Source organism: Elgaria multicarinata, chromosome 2, assembly GCF_023053635.1.
Source record: "Elgaria multicarinata webbii isolate HBS135686 ecotype San Diego chromosome 2, rElgMul1.1.pri, whole genome shotgun sequence".
Lineage (NCBI taxonomy): Eukaryota > Metazoa > Chordata > Lepidosauria > Squamata > Anguidae > Elgaria > Elgaria multicarinata.
The window spans coordinates 4,849,515-4,866,401 of NC_086172.1; the positions used below are offsets into that span (position 1 = coordinate 4,849,515).

Consider the following 16,887-nt stretch of genomic DNA (forward strand, 5'->3'; position numbering starts at 1 on the left):
AGTTCCCTTTTTAACATTTTCTTCTCCACAGTGGAACAGGTATAATTCAGAGATAGTGTCACTCCCATGGGGCGTTGTGTCCCAAACTGCAAAGTGAACATCTTTTGTCACTTTATCTTTAAAGGTAGCCCACACCACGTGTGAAAGTTCATAGATTTGTCCTCCCTGGAGATTATTATTATAGTTAGTGCTGTGCTGAAAATTTTGATGCTTCAATTTTTGTCATTTTGTGGGGGGAAATGAAAACTCTGGCAAAAGAGGCTGGGAGAAGTGAGAATTTGACCATGTGACCTTGCCCTCTCCAACAGGCATTCCGGAAGACCTCCTGGGGGAGGTGGGGGTGGTGTTGGGGGTGGTGTGTTTTTTTAAAAAATAATAGTAAGAAGATCCTCAAAACTTCCTACACTTAAAAAAGCATGTAGAAATCCTGCCCCCTCCCCAAGGAGAAAATTCCCCAAAATTTCCTTTCCTTGTGAAAGAGGCAGAAAAAAATGACGCCTCTTTCGCAGGGAGAGAGAAAAATCCTGAAAAGAGGGGGGCAGGATTCAGCACAGCAGTAATTACAGTATGACTTATTAAATGGACTATTTTTAAGTATTAGATTCTAGCTGAGTCTGCAGGCAAATAATTCACTAGGGATATGCATTGCTCTTGGACTGTGGGGAAGGCAAAGGAGGACTGATGGCACTGTGCAGCCAGCCGGTACTTTGAGGCCCCAACTGTCTCCGCCTCGCTCCTCCTCTGCAAGGGAACACGAAGGAGTGAAGTTGGCACCTTGCTGGGCTTGCTCCACTGGGGCTTTGCTCTAGCAGTTCCTCAGCCTGAGAGTATTTTCCCCTCTGATTGCTGCTTCAATCTGGGGTAGCATCAATTGGAGAAAGCCTACATGGAGTAAAGCAGTTTCTCCAACCAAATTGCTGCTGGAGCTCCAGCCAGCGCTTTGCCCAGGCACCCACCCCACCCCACCCCAATGTCATCCAAACCATGGGGGCAGGGTCTTGGGGGCAATCCAGTCCCTGTACTCAAAATGGTTCCCCATCCTTGCTGTAACGGGTGACCTGGCTGTTTCCTACACATCTGGAACTTCTAGAGGTTTGAACCATTTGGGGGACTTTAGATTTTGGTTTCCTCTTCCCAGCAGGACTGGTCTGGTGCTGCCTGGTCAGGAGACAGACTAAACACCAACGCTCTCCAAAGGCTTTCTACCCCTTTGCTCTTCATTTCTAAAATACTGCAAAAACTGGGTCATTTCCCCATCTCCAGGAACAGGGCCAAGCTGCTTATTATCCTGCTCATGTCAGTGATCACATCATCGCTAGCTTCTCTCTCCTAATTTCTTTACCCCATTCCCAGTAGCATTCAGGCTCCCCCTCCTTTGATCCCATTCTTCCTCTCTCAGCTTTCCTTAATCGACTATGGCAAGAGTTTCCAGCACTTTGGGGCTGGTGGAAGCATGTGGAATTTGGACTATCAATAGGCACCATTTCAAAATGGCTTGGGATGGGGTGGGGGTGGGGAAGGCTGTTCCTAAAATGTGGTGGACACACACACACACGCACCCCACCCACCTATTCACTCAACCATGTACAGCATTCACACAAGCCCAGACAGCCCCTCCCTTTCCTGCCACTCTCCTGCAATCCAGCCCGGGTCATTCTCCAGCTCTCTCCAACAACCCCCCCTGCAGCTTCCTCCAGTGGTTCCCAACCAACCCTGGGTCAACCTCTAGCCCTGTCTGCCACCCCCTCTGGTCACCTCACAGCCCTCTCTGACCCTACCTCGGTCACCCTGCAGCTCTTAATTGTATGTAAACATACAATTAATTATGTGAAGCATGCCTGAAAAGTAATAAACACCTTAAATAAAAAATATATAGTGCAGGCAAAGACCCTAAGCAATTCCAGATCACAAAACTAGAAAAATGACACCGATGCACTCCCTTCGGCAGTAATAATAGGGGACCATATCATTCACTTGATGCCTGCACATTGGTTTGCGACTTGGCTTTACTAGGGAAAGGGCCTGTTCAGAGGTGGTCCACACGGAATGCCCACCCGGAGAGGTTTGCTTTTGGCACCTAGAACGTCATCACATGGGGAGGGGAAATCACGGTTCCCTGCTGTTACTTTGCCGCCCCTGCTTCTGTCCCACGATACTTCCTCTTTCTATTAGAAGAAAGAGGAAGTAAACAAAGATCGCGTGACTGTTTTCATTGCACCGCTTTTCCTGCACTCAGCAGGAAATGGCAGCCCATTCTTTTCTTTTTCTTTTAAGTTGAATTAAAAGGGGCCCATTCTGAGATGGAAAGCAGGCTAGGAGCAGGAGGCGCATGGGAGGCTGACATCATCATCTCAAGGATGCCCGAACACTGTCAGTGGGCAGCAGCGAGCGTGTGATAAAATGCTCATCTGACTCTCCTAGATGCCAGTCTTTTCATTGCCAGGTGAAGACCTTTTCTAATTTACTGGACTAATTTACTCTTCAGGAGCTGTGGTGTTAGCAGGGGTTTAACAATCTGAAACAAACTGTGGGCTATGCAAGGGTTGTTTAACTTTCAATAGGCACCATTGAAAGCTATGTCAACTCCCAGTTTGGGGATGCATTCATAATTATATTACATTCATAATGGCAGCCACATGTCCCTCGGTTCCTCAAGGGTAATTTAACCCACGATGGGGTAAACCACATCATTATCTTTAATTATACAGAAATGATCTGTATAGGAAACAGCATAAAAACAGTTGCGTATGAACTGTGGAACAAGTGTTTATTGCTGCAAGTACGTGGATGGGGCAAATGTTGTGCACATGAGCTACCTGCTCTGTGTACTTGGGACATAATTTTTCCCACAGAGATGATATTGAGATAGACAAAACATCCTGCGTGAAGCAGTCTTGAGTGATTTAGGCCACTGGTTTATCTCCAATGCCTGTAATAAATGAAACCATTAGTATTGCTTGACAGTGGAATTTTCATAAACATGGTAGAGTCTCCCTACAAGACAGACTCAGCAAATATGACCATGTATTAAATGATTTTAAGTGTTACCAGAACAATGAAAATGCACCCCACATGTGCATTGGATGGAAGTGGGGTGGGGAAAGAATAGTGGAAAGAGATATAGAGTAAAAGGAACTCTTCAGGATCCCAAGAGACATTTACCTAAATCACAAATTTGGCAGGGATTCCAAACAACATATGAACTGAATAAATAAGAAATATAGCCACTACTTCCAGGCATCACAATTCATAAATGCTAGTGATGGGCAAAATGAATTTAAATAAACATTGCTGCGTCTTTTGAGGAATCTTTTAAGTAATTTAAATACATCAGAATTGTTGTTCTAACCTGCAGACATTAAAGTGATCTAATGAGGCAGGCTCTGTCTAAGCTGATATACTGAAAACTTTTGACTTAAACTTGAGAGATTTCTCCCAGAGCCCAAGCATGGCAAAGCTATAGAAAGGCTTTGGGTTGGGGGCGGGGGGCGGGGGGGAGAGAAGAAAGGAATACTCTTGCAGCACTCAGAAGTCTGGATAAACGAAATGCAGGTGATCCTCTATCAACTATTGTTCAGTGTTCAATTGAGAAGGCTGCTGGCATCTATTATGAATCACCTAATTTCATTCATCTGCAGATCTAACAAAGCACACACACACACACACACACACCACAAACCAGGACCCTTTGAATATTGTACATTGTTAACAGCAAAATGCACTGCTCATCATTTATTTATCTTGTTAAAGCAGTTGGCAAATAAATACTGTTTATTTAAGCAATTTATTAATCCTAAGACATTGTACCTGCCCAACCAAAAACTATGAACATATTAAGAGTAAAAGCTGGTATAACAATTAAGAGTGTGTGTGTGTGTGTGTGTGTGTGTGTGTGTGTGTGTGTGTGTGAGAGAGAGAGAGAGAGAGAGAGAGAGAGAGAGAGAGAGAGAGAGATGAAAAGTGATGAAGTTCGAAGGCGGGGACATGCAGTCAGCCAATCCCCAGAGTATATTCCCTTTTCTTTTCCAAACTTTTCCACACAAAGGAGATCAGTGTGGTTTGTTTCCTTTGGAAAGCACAGGGCGTATGTCCATTCTTGAGCCTTCAGTAGGAAACATAACGCAGAAACAGATGATTTCTTCAACACTAAAAACTACGTCTGAATTTTTTATTACCATATATTCATGTTGGCTTGCTAGTGTTTGAAAAAAACAACCAATGAAATAGGGGTGGGTTGGGGTGCTCTCAAGATTTAACAAGAATCCATAAATGGCAATAAAAGTATGTGAGAAGTTGCTTTTTTCTTATTTGAAAAGCTTCGTTGTTATTACCCAACATTTTGAATTCTTCTCTGCCATTTGGCAAGGGGCCGGGGAAAGGCTGCAGGACCAACTTTTTCCTTTAATGTAACCATTTTGTTTTAAATTACGATAGTATTTTCACCACTTCTCAATACAGGTGAAACATACGACTACCTAACAGTACAAACTTTCCCAGCTATCAAATGATTTCTGCCTTAGGAAAAGCATATTTAACATATGATCTGATTGAAGAGGATCTGAGATAACAATGCTATCACACTGAAACCCCATTCACAGATTAAACATTCATATTTAATCTGTTATTTAGTGGATATTTTTAGTCTTAGTGATATACAGGGGACGTCCCTTCTTAGATATATTTACCCATTATGTACCAGAGCCAAGGCTAAACCCCTCACTGGTTGTATTAGATAGTATTTCAAGAAATTTCTTCCAGGCAAGGTTTAATCAATATAACCAAATCATTCTGATGCCAACAGCTCCTTTGCTGTGCCTCTGATTGGAGTGATCTTGTGGTTTTACAGAGTTCCTCTCTAAGACCCAAGTCTACACTTAAGATTTTAACTTCTGCTCTTGTATTTGTTTCTCTACTGCACCGTATTTTCTTTAAAAATAATAATAATCTAACATGCAAACATCTGTAACATCACTGAATTTTAATGACAATTAGGAGCTCGTGTGCTTTTTGGCACAATCCTTCAGGAGGTTCTCCTGTTAAAGCCCCTTTGGAACGAACAAGAGCTGAGCACTGCCGTGCTTTCAGGGCTGCACCCTTTCATTTCACAATGGGGCTTTGCCTGCGAGAGTTTCGCATTGGCTTCCTCCCCTTTCTTGTCTCACTGGCGAGTGTCAGCTTTTGTTCTTTACATCTATAAACATTACAGCTAAGTCTCTCCAAGTCACAGTTTTAGATTCCATTCAAAGTATTGGGCACAGACACTGTAATACATTGCCTTTGCATTCCAGACTCACAGTACTTTACGGCACACAAACAGTAAGTGTACACTTTTTGTAGATGTTTACAATGGTAAATTTGAGGAACACAAGGAAACAGTAACTTCAGCAAATGGTGATGTGACTAAATAAGAGCCAGCCAATTTCTCCTTTTAATATCAAAATATCCATTTGTTAAGGGGCACACACATGTGGACCTGGTTCAGCAAGGATCAGCACGTAACCAACACCAGGTGCTGTAATTTTTAACCTGCATAGCAAACTTCAGTGCATGCAAATTATACTTGTTGGATCAGTGTGTGTGTGTGTTTAATTTCACATCTCTCTCATTCCAAAGGAAAAGGTGTATGACCTTAGCACATAGTACAACGAATCTACTTAAGACACAATATGGGTTTGGTAGCAAGTTTGTCTGTGCTTGATTTTAGACACACATGGCAAATCGTATCTACTGCGTTTGAAAAATGTTACAAGCAATGACTTAAGCAAGATGTGAGGCTTAATATTTTGACTGAAAAGTTTCCTTGTCCAGCATGAATTCTGCAAATCTCTGCTGAAGCTCCTTTTCTCTTTCCTGTTGTCGCTGAACATCTTCCTTTAGACACTGCAACAACAAATGTAACACAGTCAGCTCATAAATGCCCCAGGCATAGCAGATCCTACACATTTACACAAGCAGGGAGTTTCAAATTATGTCACAGTAAGGCCCCACAAGACACACATAGAAGCATTTCCACCATGATACGGTTGCAAACCTCTGGGGAATGTCAGAGAGGCTCAGCATAAGCACAGAGAAGGTGCAAATTGCGCAAAGCCATTATAGTAAAATGTTCCAAAATTTATCGAGAATCCAAGAAAAAGATAAAAATCAGAAAAAAAGATCCTGGATGATGTGATGAAGAGAAACAGAAGAATCTAAATAAAACGGGCACAACTAAAGGAATAGACTGTATCTTTTCCAGAGGCCACCAGTGAGGGAGGAAGCTGCAGCCAGGCCCCTCTCCATCGTGCCTGGGTCCAGCTCCAGCTGAGAGCCCCCCTTCCCTCCTGCTACCAACTGTCACTGCTGAACTTTGCAACTAAGAATCTCGTGCCTGAATTTGCTTTTCTTCCTCTCTCCTCTCAATCCCCTTTCCTTTTGTGTCATGTTTTTTTTTAGATTGTAAAATCTAATTTTTTTTTAGATTTTTAAATTTTAGCAGGGACTATCTTAAGAAATATTTTTGTAAGCCGCCTTGAGAGCCTTTTTGGCTAAAGTGCTAAAATAAGTAAATAAAATGCTGATATTCCACTTTTACAACATTCTGTAATAAAATAACAATGTTTAACACAACTTTTTACCATTCCTTTTAGAATTTTTACCATTCTGTTTAGTTGGCCAACAGTCATAGCATTTCACAACTTTACCTCCAGTCTCCTTGGGATAGCAGCATCTTCGTGCTTCTTTAATTCCTCAAATGTGCGCAATTCAAGGTGAGCTTGTTCAATTTGGTCCCACAAGTCATTTAATTGCTTTATGAGCCCCATCGCTCGAGATTGATAACCACCAAGTAAGATTTTCAGCTTTTTCTCCATTTTAGCAGCCCTCTTTGCTTCTGTCGTCATGTGACCCCTGTTGATCTGTTGAGGCAATCACAGCATGTATATTATGCATGTGTTAAGCTTATGCTAATGATTGCATTTCTGTAGCGTACTGCTGGCTTTAATACAGGAAAAGCTTGAAAAGGAAGAGGTAACATAGAGGCTGAGGTCTAAGCACAAAAAGGGCAGCAAAATAGAATGGGCAGACATTGGATAGATGCATTAAGAAAGCAGAATGTCACAGTAAGGGGGAATTGAGGCTCATTTGATTCAGAATGGCTGCTACTGGGAACGACACCTACATGACATGGCTTTAAACAGGCATTTGCACGCAGTCCATTGCCACATAGACAGAACGCTGCCATACAGTCTTCTACAAACTTCCGGTTTTCCAGCCCCTACTAAATAAAACTAACGTGATATACTTAGACTGAATGATATTTACAGAGAAGGTGGCTGACTAATAACTTTGAAGAGTAAAGATGGGGTGGGGGGTGGGGAATGATTTGGAAGTTGTTGATGAGCTTCTCCAGAAAAAGATGTATCGTGGAAACTAAATAATGGGTGAAATCCTGAAGGGAGGGTTTTTTTTTTTTGCTGAAGATAGGTTTGATTTTAAAAAACCCAATGATTAAAATAAAATCAGATTTAAAACTTTTTTTAAAAAAAAAATGTTTAAGTGTCTTTAAAAATATAATCTTAGTTAAAGTGAAATTTGGGACGGATTCAGCCATTTTAAAGTGTACATTTATAAACTCTTAAAACTAAATCCATGATTCTGTAAAAGAAATGGCCAAGAGGAGAAATATCTGACTTCTGAGATCAAGCATTAAATTAAATTGCTTCTCGACCCAAAACGGATCCATCTGAGATACTTACAAAAAGATAAACAACACTCCCAAGAAAACACCAGCAGTTAACACGATTTATTAAGTCAGTTGATCCTACAAAGCTCTCTGAAATAAAAATGTCTTGACCCAAAGCTTAAACATTAACAGAAAAGTAGCAAGGCCAGCCTCTCTGAACGTATTACAACAGTTTGCATATGTTATTTATTATTGCAGGAAATCATCGTATTGATTACACTACTGTATTAAGCAAATAGCATGGACCTTCTATGTTAGAGAAAAACACTTTTCTGCCCATTACTGCATTTCTTAACATTTCTTGGCACTAAGCCCATAATTAGGGATGTGGGAATCAATAAAACCTTAGCGTGCCAAAGTTCTCTGAATTCCATCTCAAAACTCATTTTGATTTGAGTCCGTATCAGATTGTGGGCAGTGGGTTTTTTTTACGGATGAAAATTACGTTCATATTTTCTAAAATGTAAGCATCAAGTGTGCGCATCTCTGAAATGTATACATTCTTCTCCCATTGATTAAAGTGTATTTGTGTGCATTTTTCAAAAGCATGCATTTTTTTCATGCACATTTTTTCAAATGCGAATTTGTAATTTTGTTCCGTGAATCACACTGCAATCTCAGAAATGTACAGACTTTGACTACAGATCTGTGTTCGGTCTGAAAGCTAGAAACTCAATTCATGCTGATTAAAAATGAACTGTAATGAATATCTCATACACCCCTACCCACAATTCAATACACTTAATTCTGTCTTCAGGATTCCTTGTCTTGAACTGCATGTTACAAAGAGTGAAATGGAAATCTATTAATGTCACAATTATTCATGTTGTCTTTGAATATATATTATTTCCTGCTGCAAAGGATGCAGCATGACCAGAGGTTTCGGATTACCGTATTTCTTCGATTCTAAGACACACTTCCCCCCCCACCCCCATATAAACATCTCTAAAAACGGGGTGCATCTTAGAATCGTGGGTGCATTTATTATTTCTTAGAATCAAGGCTTTTTTTCTATTGGTGGTACTGAAACTAGTGTGCACCTTACAATCAATGGCGTCTCAGAATCGAAGAAATACGGTACGTTTCTAGGAGTGTATAATTGCAAATTAAATGTGTTTCAGCAGACAGTATATACTCTTGTTCAGAAAATACATGAATTATAGAATGGAGAACTATTCTGAACCTGGTTTTAACTAAGGCAGATTTGTGTTGTTCTCTCTCTACAGGAGTAGGATAGTAACCACAATGAAAGGTAGAGTTTTTAAACAGATATTTACGCAAACTTTGAAAATCACAAAGATGAACTTATGATTGGCGTCTCTGCCCTCACACATTGACTTCCAGAGGTAACTGTATGTAATATGTCACCAACAGCACCAGGATACAGCATTCAAACTCTATGGCTCTTTACTAATAAAGACTAGGTTTTTCCAGAACTTTAAGAACCCTTAGCCTTTTAAAAGCATGAGCTTGCAATAACTAAAGCCCATTCGGGTACCAGACAAACTATAATTCTTTTAAAAGCAAATGATCAATCTTATAGGGTACCACAGGGGGGAGACAAGCTTTTTGATCACATCTGGAAATTTTAGAAACTGTCAGAGGCAGTTTTACAGAAAATGTGTAAAAAAAATTTTTAATAGGGTGCCCATGGGAAACCAACAAGCAGGACATTAGTGCAGCAGCACCCTTCCACCCATGTTCCCCAGGTACATCGGTTTACTGCCTCTGATACTGGAAGTAGCACATAGGCTTCAGGTCTAGTAGTCACTACAGTTTTCTCCTCCAGGAATTTGTCTAAACACCCCTTTAAAGCCATCCAAACTGGTGGCCTTCACCACTTGTAGTAGCAAATTCCATAGTGTGAAAAAATCCTTCCTTTATCTGTCCTGAATCGCCTATCAATCCTATCATGGGATGACCCCAGTTTCTAGTATCATTAGAGAGGGAGAAAAATACAGGACGTATGTTTTTTTCTTTCAGAAGTATTTTTACCTGTATGCAAATTAATCAGTTACATCTTTCTATATAAATCTTTCTATATAAATAAAAATGTAAATGTTCGTTTGTTCCTAATCTAAAATCTCTGAAAGTTCTTCACCGATTGCTTTGAAATTTTGACACAACTTTGCATTCGAATACGCACGTGTTTTATGTAACTATATATTATAGAAGGGGACAAAAGTGTGTCTTAGAATCGAAGAAATAGGGTATATAAAAGCCCAGAGGCCTCCTCCAAGCCACTTATGCAAATAGGAGAGAAGTCATTGTGACATCGCCAACCAGTAGGCCAATCCACTGCCTCTGCATTCTCTCCTATTTCCATGTTCTCTCCTATTTGGCGCCATCTAGCGATGTTTCTCGGAACTGCGGCCTTCTATGGAAGTTCCAAATTCTGAAGAAAGGTAACTGCCAGGAGATTCCGGCCTAGCAGAGGGGCCAAAACCCACTAAGCTCCTCACCACACCTGTGACAGGTAAAAACATTCTTTTTAATCTAAAATCTCCAAAAGTTCTTCACCGATTGCTTTGAAATTTTGACACAACATTGCATTCGAATACGCGTGTGTTTTTATATACCTATATTATATAGATGTCACACCTGTGACAGGTAAAAACATGCTTTTTTTGAAAAACAACGCCATCTGTTGGACGTAAAAGGAACACATGCTGGTCAGGCTGGAAGATACATAAGCAGCAATGAAGCTGTATGGCGAATTCTTTCATTTCCCATACATGAACGAAGTCCAGCTGTTGTTCACTTAGCAGTACATCTAGAAAATGGACAATGCATTTATTTCACAGCTGCAAATGTGCAACAAATAGCCCTGAATCCACTGGCTACAACGTTAACTGCTTTCTTCACGTTATGTCAAAATGCTTAGTTCCATGTAAAATTGCGTCGTGAACAAAATTACAACACGGGTGATCTTTTGTCGTATGTGCAATCAAATATTCCTAAGCTAATGCTTGAGCAAAATGGCATTTACGATCAAATAATGCAAACTGTCAACGGGGATGGAGACATCTTCTTCTTAGATGCGCCAGGAGGAACTGGTAAAACGTTCCTAATTACATTGATTCTGACAGCAATTCGATCCCAAAATGACATAGCCTTATCTCTTACATCGTCCGGAATAGCTGCGACATTGCTACCAGGTGGAAGAACTGCTCATTCCGCTTTGAAATTGCCATTGAACATGCAATTCATTGAAACTCCCACATGCAACATTTCCAAAGCATCCGGCATGGGAAAAGTATTGCAGAAATGCAAACTTATTGTTTGGGATGAATCCACAATGGCGCAAAAAAAAATTGCTCGAGGCTCTTGATCGATCATTGCAAGATTTGCGTGGAAACATCAGACCATTTCGGAACGTAATAATATTGCTTGCAGGAGATTTCAGGCAAACATTACCTGTAATTCCTCGATCGACACCAGTGGACGAAATAAATGCTTCCCTGAAATACTCTGTGGCGACACGTAAAGACGTTAAAATTAACTACAAATATGCGTGTCCAGCTGCAAAACGATCGATCAGCTGAGATATTCTCACGTCCATTGCTGGAAATTGGGAACGGAAAGGTGCCGCTTGATTTGACCTCAGGACAAATTTCATTGTCTCATAACTTCTGCAATTTAGTGACGTCAAAAGAAGAATTGGTTCAAAAAGTATTTCCCAATATTCAAACCAATTATAAGAATCACGATTGGCTGAGTGAACGAGCTATTCTTGCGGCCAAGAGCAAAGACATCTACGAACTTAACAATATTATTCAGTCTAACATTCAAAGCGAGGCAGTCACATACAAGTCCGTCGACACTGTTGTGGAAGCAGATGAAGCGGTTAATTCCAACAGAATTTTTGAATTCACTCGATCTGCCAGGGATGCCACCGCACGTACTGCAATTGAAAATCGGCGTGCCAATTATCATGTTGCGAAATATCAACCAGCCAAAGCTTTGCAACGGCACGTGGCTTGCAGTAAAAAAATTACTGAGCAACGTCGTAGAAGCAACAATCTTGACAGGACCTTTCAAAGGTGAAGATGTCCTCATTCCTCGCATTCCTATGATTCCAACGGATATGCCATTTCAATTTAAGAGATTGCAATTCCCAATTCGATTGGCGTTTGCAAGCACCATCAACAAAGCTCAGGGCCAATCTTTAGAATTGTGAAGTTTAGATCTAGACATGGATTGCTTCTCACATGGACAATTATATGTTGCGTGTTCTAGAGGCGGCAAACCAGACAATCTCTATATCTTCACAGACAATGGAACAACAAAAAATATTGTATACCCACAAGCATTCTGAAATTAAACATATTAGAAACGTGCGCTTTCTCTTTTCTTTCTTTTCCATTTAACCAGACTGAGCCACAGCAACGTGTGGCCGGGTACAGCTAGTCTATTAATAGAATGATATGCACAGGATTGAAGAAATTTTAATCAGTTGACAGTCCCACAAACCCCCACCCCCCAGCAGAGATGCTCAACAGGAAGGCTGCAAACAGTAATGGGCTACACACTTCTCTGGCCTGGCAAAAGAAATGTTCAAAAGTACAGTGCTATACAAACACATCATAGTCCAACCAGTCATCTGTATGCACCCAATAACAGGCTTATTGAAAAATGGTGGAAGCCACCTGAATGGTAATAACCCACAGCCGTATTGCAGCATTCTACTGGTTGAAGACCTTCGCTCTTCCAGCATGGTCAATTGATGTCTTCTTTTAAAGCCAACATGACCAAACACAGCTCAGGAGAGGTACAGAATATGACATCTCTATAAAAGGGAATATGGATTTACTTTGCTTTTAAGACTATTTTTTATAGAAAATGTTAAGATGGCTTTGTGCAAAAGTTGTCAAATTAAATGAGTAAAAGCATAACATTTCAGAAATCCGCTTTTCTACACTAAAGGATTTTTCACTGCACTTGGAATAGAAATACATTAAAAAAAACATACCGAAAAACAGAGCTGAAAGAATTTTGAGCATTAAACCTTAATTACTACGAACTTAAAGGTCCAGTGGCTACTCTACAATGATTTGTCCCCTTACATTTAGATCAAACACCCCTGGAGCCAACTTTTTTTATAATGTGAAAATGGACTACATTATGAATTAATGTTTGAAGAACTAAACGTTATATTCCTTCACTTAAAACTCTTCTAATATGCCAAATATAAAAGCATAAGCAAAACTGTAAGGCAGGGGAATAGACTAAGAAGAGAAAACAACAAGCTTTAAAATTACTACCTGGCTGGCTGGCTGGCTCTTGTGTATCTCTGTACTAACTTTAAAGTACAATTCATTAGAACAGAACATGATTTTTGAAAAATAAATGTAAATAAACATTTATCAAAAAAGATTTAAAGCCACAACTGAGGTTGTTGGGGATGCAAGTTAACATGCCCACAATTGAACGCACTGACCACAATCCAAAGGGCTGGAGGAAGGGAGCAAGGAAGGGAGGATTCAGTTTTGGAGAAGCTCTCAAAGGCTTTGTGCCAGCAGTGGGTGGGGATGAAGGCAGGGGGGGGGGGGGGAGGCAATTTAAAAAATAAATAACTAGCCTATTGTAGTTTAAAGCTCTTACGGACAGTAACTAAGCCTTAAAAGAAGCATTTCAACCTTTTACAGTGGAGGAAAACCTGGGAAACCACCGCACAATTGGTGGCTGGGAAAAGGAGGTGGGGCTGGCAAAAGGGGAGCCTTGGAGGACAGGTTTGGGACCCCAATCTGGCAGGATCTAGACACCAGTGTGGTGTAGAAGCTGGAGTGTTGGACTGGCAGTCGGGAGGTCCGGGTTCTAGTCCCCACTGGGCCATGGAAACTCACTGGGTGACTTTGGGCCAGTCACAGACTCCTAGCCCAACCTACCTCACAGGGTTGTTGTTGTGAGGATAGAAATGGAGAGGAGGAGGATTGTGTACACTGCCTTGAGTTCCTTGGAGGAAAAAAGGCTGGATATAAAGGCAGGCAATCAATCAATCAATCAATCAATCAACCAACCAACCAACCAGCTGGCCAGATTAGACCCATGGCTGGGTTTCCCCACCCTTGCCTTACCCCTACTGAAATTAATGATCTTACAAATGAACTTACTCTGTGCTTGATTGTGGCTATTTCAGAATGTACTATTTCCCCCCAAAATAGATACTTTAGGTATGAAAGCTGTCTGAAGAAGTAGTCAATTGTGATGGTAGCAAAAGACTACTTCTTGAGAGGGCGGAACATTGCTCTTTTTATAGAAATCACAATGCATATTCCATTACAAATTAAATTTAAAATAAATTCAAAAGTTGCCTCTTAGAGAGGTGGCAATGATTTCCCAAATATTCTGTTTTTCAGCCTATCAAGCAACAGACTCTACTTGTTCCTTGTTAATATGGAAGTCCTTAGAAGCGAGTGGCCTCACTACTTGTAACAATCACCACACATTAAAACTTGCTGGCACTTTAATAAACATTTTTAATAATATTATTGTAGAAGATTACTTGGTTCCGCCCTTGCCTTTGGCTATTTTTTACTCACTCTACATTCATGCCAGCTACAACAAATAATTTTAGTCTATAAAATTTTAAAGCTCAGATACCAGGCTGAAATTCCAATCACTTATATGGACATATGCTTAAACAGTAGTTTGTATCCTCTACTTAAAACATAAGAAATGTACTCCAGGAAAGGCAAGCAAGTGCTGTTCCTTTATGAACATGAAAAAATAAAAAATAGAAGAGAAAAAAAATCATTTTACATTATTTCCTACAATTCCTGAACTTTTTGAATGATTTATATGTATGTAAGCTTATTTCTGAGTAGACATGTATAGGATTGTTCTCTGAATCTTTAAGAGGACTATTTAAAACAACCAGGAAGAAATAAAAAAGAACAAAACCACACATACCATTCTAAATTAATGTTTCCAAAAGAAATAATAAAATCTGCATTTGACAAATTTATTTGACAAATTTATTCCTATGGGGAAAGTACATAACTTCTTTAACTTGAAATATAATGACTTCGTTTGTACATATTATAGAGCAGGCAAGCATAAAGCAATCTGTAAACTGTCTTGAGTGTTTTGGCAGAAAGGGGATAAATAAATGTAATAAATAAATAATAAAGGAATTTGGGGAGGAGACTGAAATGCATACAGCGCCACAAATAAAGTCAAAAGACAGGCATAGAAAAGAAGTTATAGAGAGCAGATGTTCTGACCTCTGGGAAGAGCACATAGGTTCCCTCTTGTTTATATGGGCTACCCATACATTATGGAATTAGCAGGTACCCCCATGTGGAAGAAGGAACATTTTTGGTGCATGCACATATTTATTTATTTATTACATTTTTATACCAGCCAATAGCCAAAGCTCTCTGGGCGGTTCACAAAAATTAAAAACCATGAAAAGGATAAAAACAACCAATAAATTTAAAACACACATACAAAATACAATATAAAAAGCATATGTATGATGACGGTTCATAGCAGGCACGACTGTACTCACTAATGACATAGGAGAGGATCCAACAGTGCCAGCACTGCCCGTCTCGGCGTGTACATGATCCCTACCACCACTGGCAGCAGCAAAGTAGCGCTTCAGGGGGCAAAGCCCTCAAACGACTGGAAAGTTTCATTTTGGGAAGGCGCGACCTGCCCTTTTCAGAAACGTGCACTTCTGGTCATTTGGGAGCTTGCTCTTAGAAGTGCTACATCACTGCTGCCGGTGGTAGGGGCTGCACGTGCACCAAGACTGGCGGTGCTGGCCACCAGCAGTAGGACACCGTTTGAATCTACACGCAGTGCAGAACCTTGTTGGCAGATGCTGACTTGGTTTGTATGTAAAGGCAGCAAATCATGGGTTCATTAACCTGTAATTTGCAGTGTCGCACGAGCCACTTCCACTATTTATGAACAACCTCCAGTTGTGGAATGTTGAGCGACGTGCAAGCTAGGACATTATGGGGATGTTCACACATAACAACTCTTCAGTTTAAAAGGCAATGGGTTGTCAGAGATTAGTGGATGCAGTGCCAGCAGCATACCCAGCTCTTCAACTTCACAGCACAAACCACGATCAGCTCCTTTGTAGGTGTGCAGGATGACATGCGAACCCACACCCAGTTAATTAACTCACAGTTTGCTACTACATGTGAACTGGGCCACGGCATACATGGCTTCATCCTTTGAGCACGTGTAATGTCTAACCTCTAATCTGCTTATTACCGAAACCTCAAAAGCCTTTTTTGAAATACTGAAGTATGTATAAATAAAAGCTACCAGACTTAGAAAGGCATCATTAATCTTCTTTATTCCTTATTGCAGCAGCACGCTAGAACCAAATAACTTCAAAAAACCCAAGTGTGTCCTCACTCCCAGCACCACCAACATTGAGACTTTCCAATGATGTATTGTACTGCCTTGGGATGGATCCAGAGAAACACATGAATAACAGAGCTAGCTGAAACCTTCTTCTTCCCCAACAGCCACCCACCCACCCACGCACCAAAAAGGCTCTCTCTAGGATTAGGGGACCCTGTTGAATGGGATGGATTAGGGTGTGGAGAGCTATGGGGAAAGTGAGAGGAATTCCCAAAAACTGGACAGAGGGACTTCTGGGAGGAAGAGAGGTGGGGAAGTCAGCTTCTCCTGGCCCCATAACGAATGTGTTTTTCTGGATCCAACCAATTGTTTCATAGGGTTGATAAGCGACACAATGAATGAATGTAACACAAAGCAAACTGAGCAACTGGAATGGATAAAACCAGCCAAATCCAACAGTTAACATTTTTCAAGTGACTATCTCTAAGAAGCACTTACATTTACAGGCATGCTAAAATTAGTATTCTAACAGTTTTCAATTACTTTAATATCCCCCTTAAAATCTGTATAATATCAATTATGTCATTTTAGTAGTTAAAAAATTTACATGTATTCCAATAAAAATAATTTCCAAATAAAGCCATGAATTTGCCCAAATATATTTAAACCACTAAGTTGCTGAATGTATGATTTAAAGCATTTCATTCCCTCCCCACCCCAATCAAACTCTTCATTTCAAATACTTTTGCTTACTAAGAAAAAAAAACCTGCTGAAATATTTCTATAGCATATACAACATAGCATTTTTTTGTTTACTAAATAGAAATCAAATGAAA

At 40.3% G+C, this 16,887-nt stretch overlaps 1 protein-coding gene across 1 annotated transcript in view; it reads right to left on the reverse strand.

Annotated features, from left to right (window-relative positions):
* Positions 1-4,933: 4,933 nt before the first annotated feature.
* Positions 4,934-16,887, reverse strand: part of CDC5L (cell division cycle 5 like) — a 45,192-nt gene continuing 33,238 nt past the window's right edge. The window contains exons 15-16 of the mRNA XM_063115926.1: positions 6,684-6,896; positions 4,934-5,880 (exon numbers count right to left, since the gene is read on the reverse strand). Of these exons, the coding sequence (XP_062971996.1) occupies positions 5,776-5,880; positions 6,684-6,896 (318 nt within the window). The 3' untranslated portion in view covers positions 4,934-5,775. The remainder of the gene's footprint in view (positions 5,881-6,683; positions 6,897-16,887) is intronic.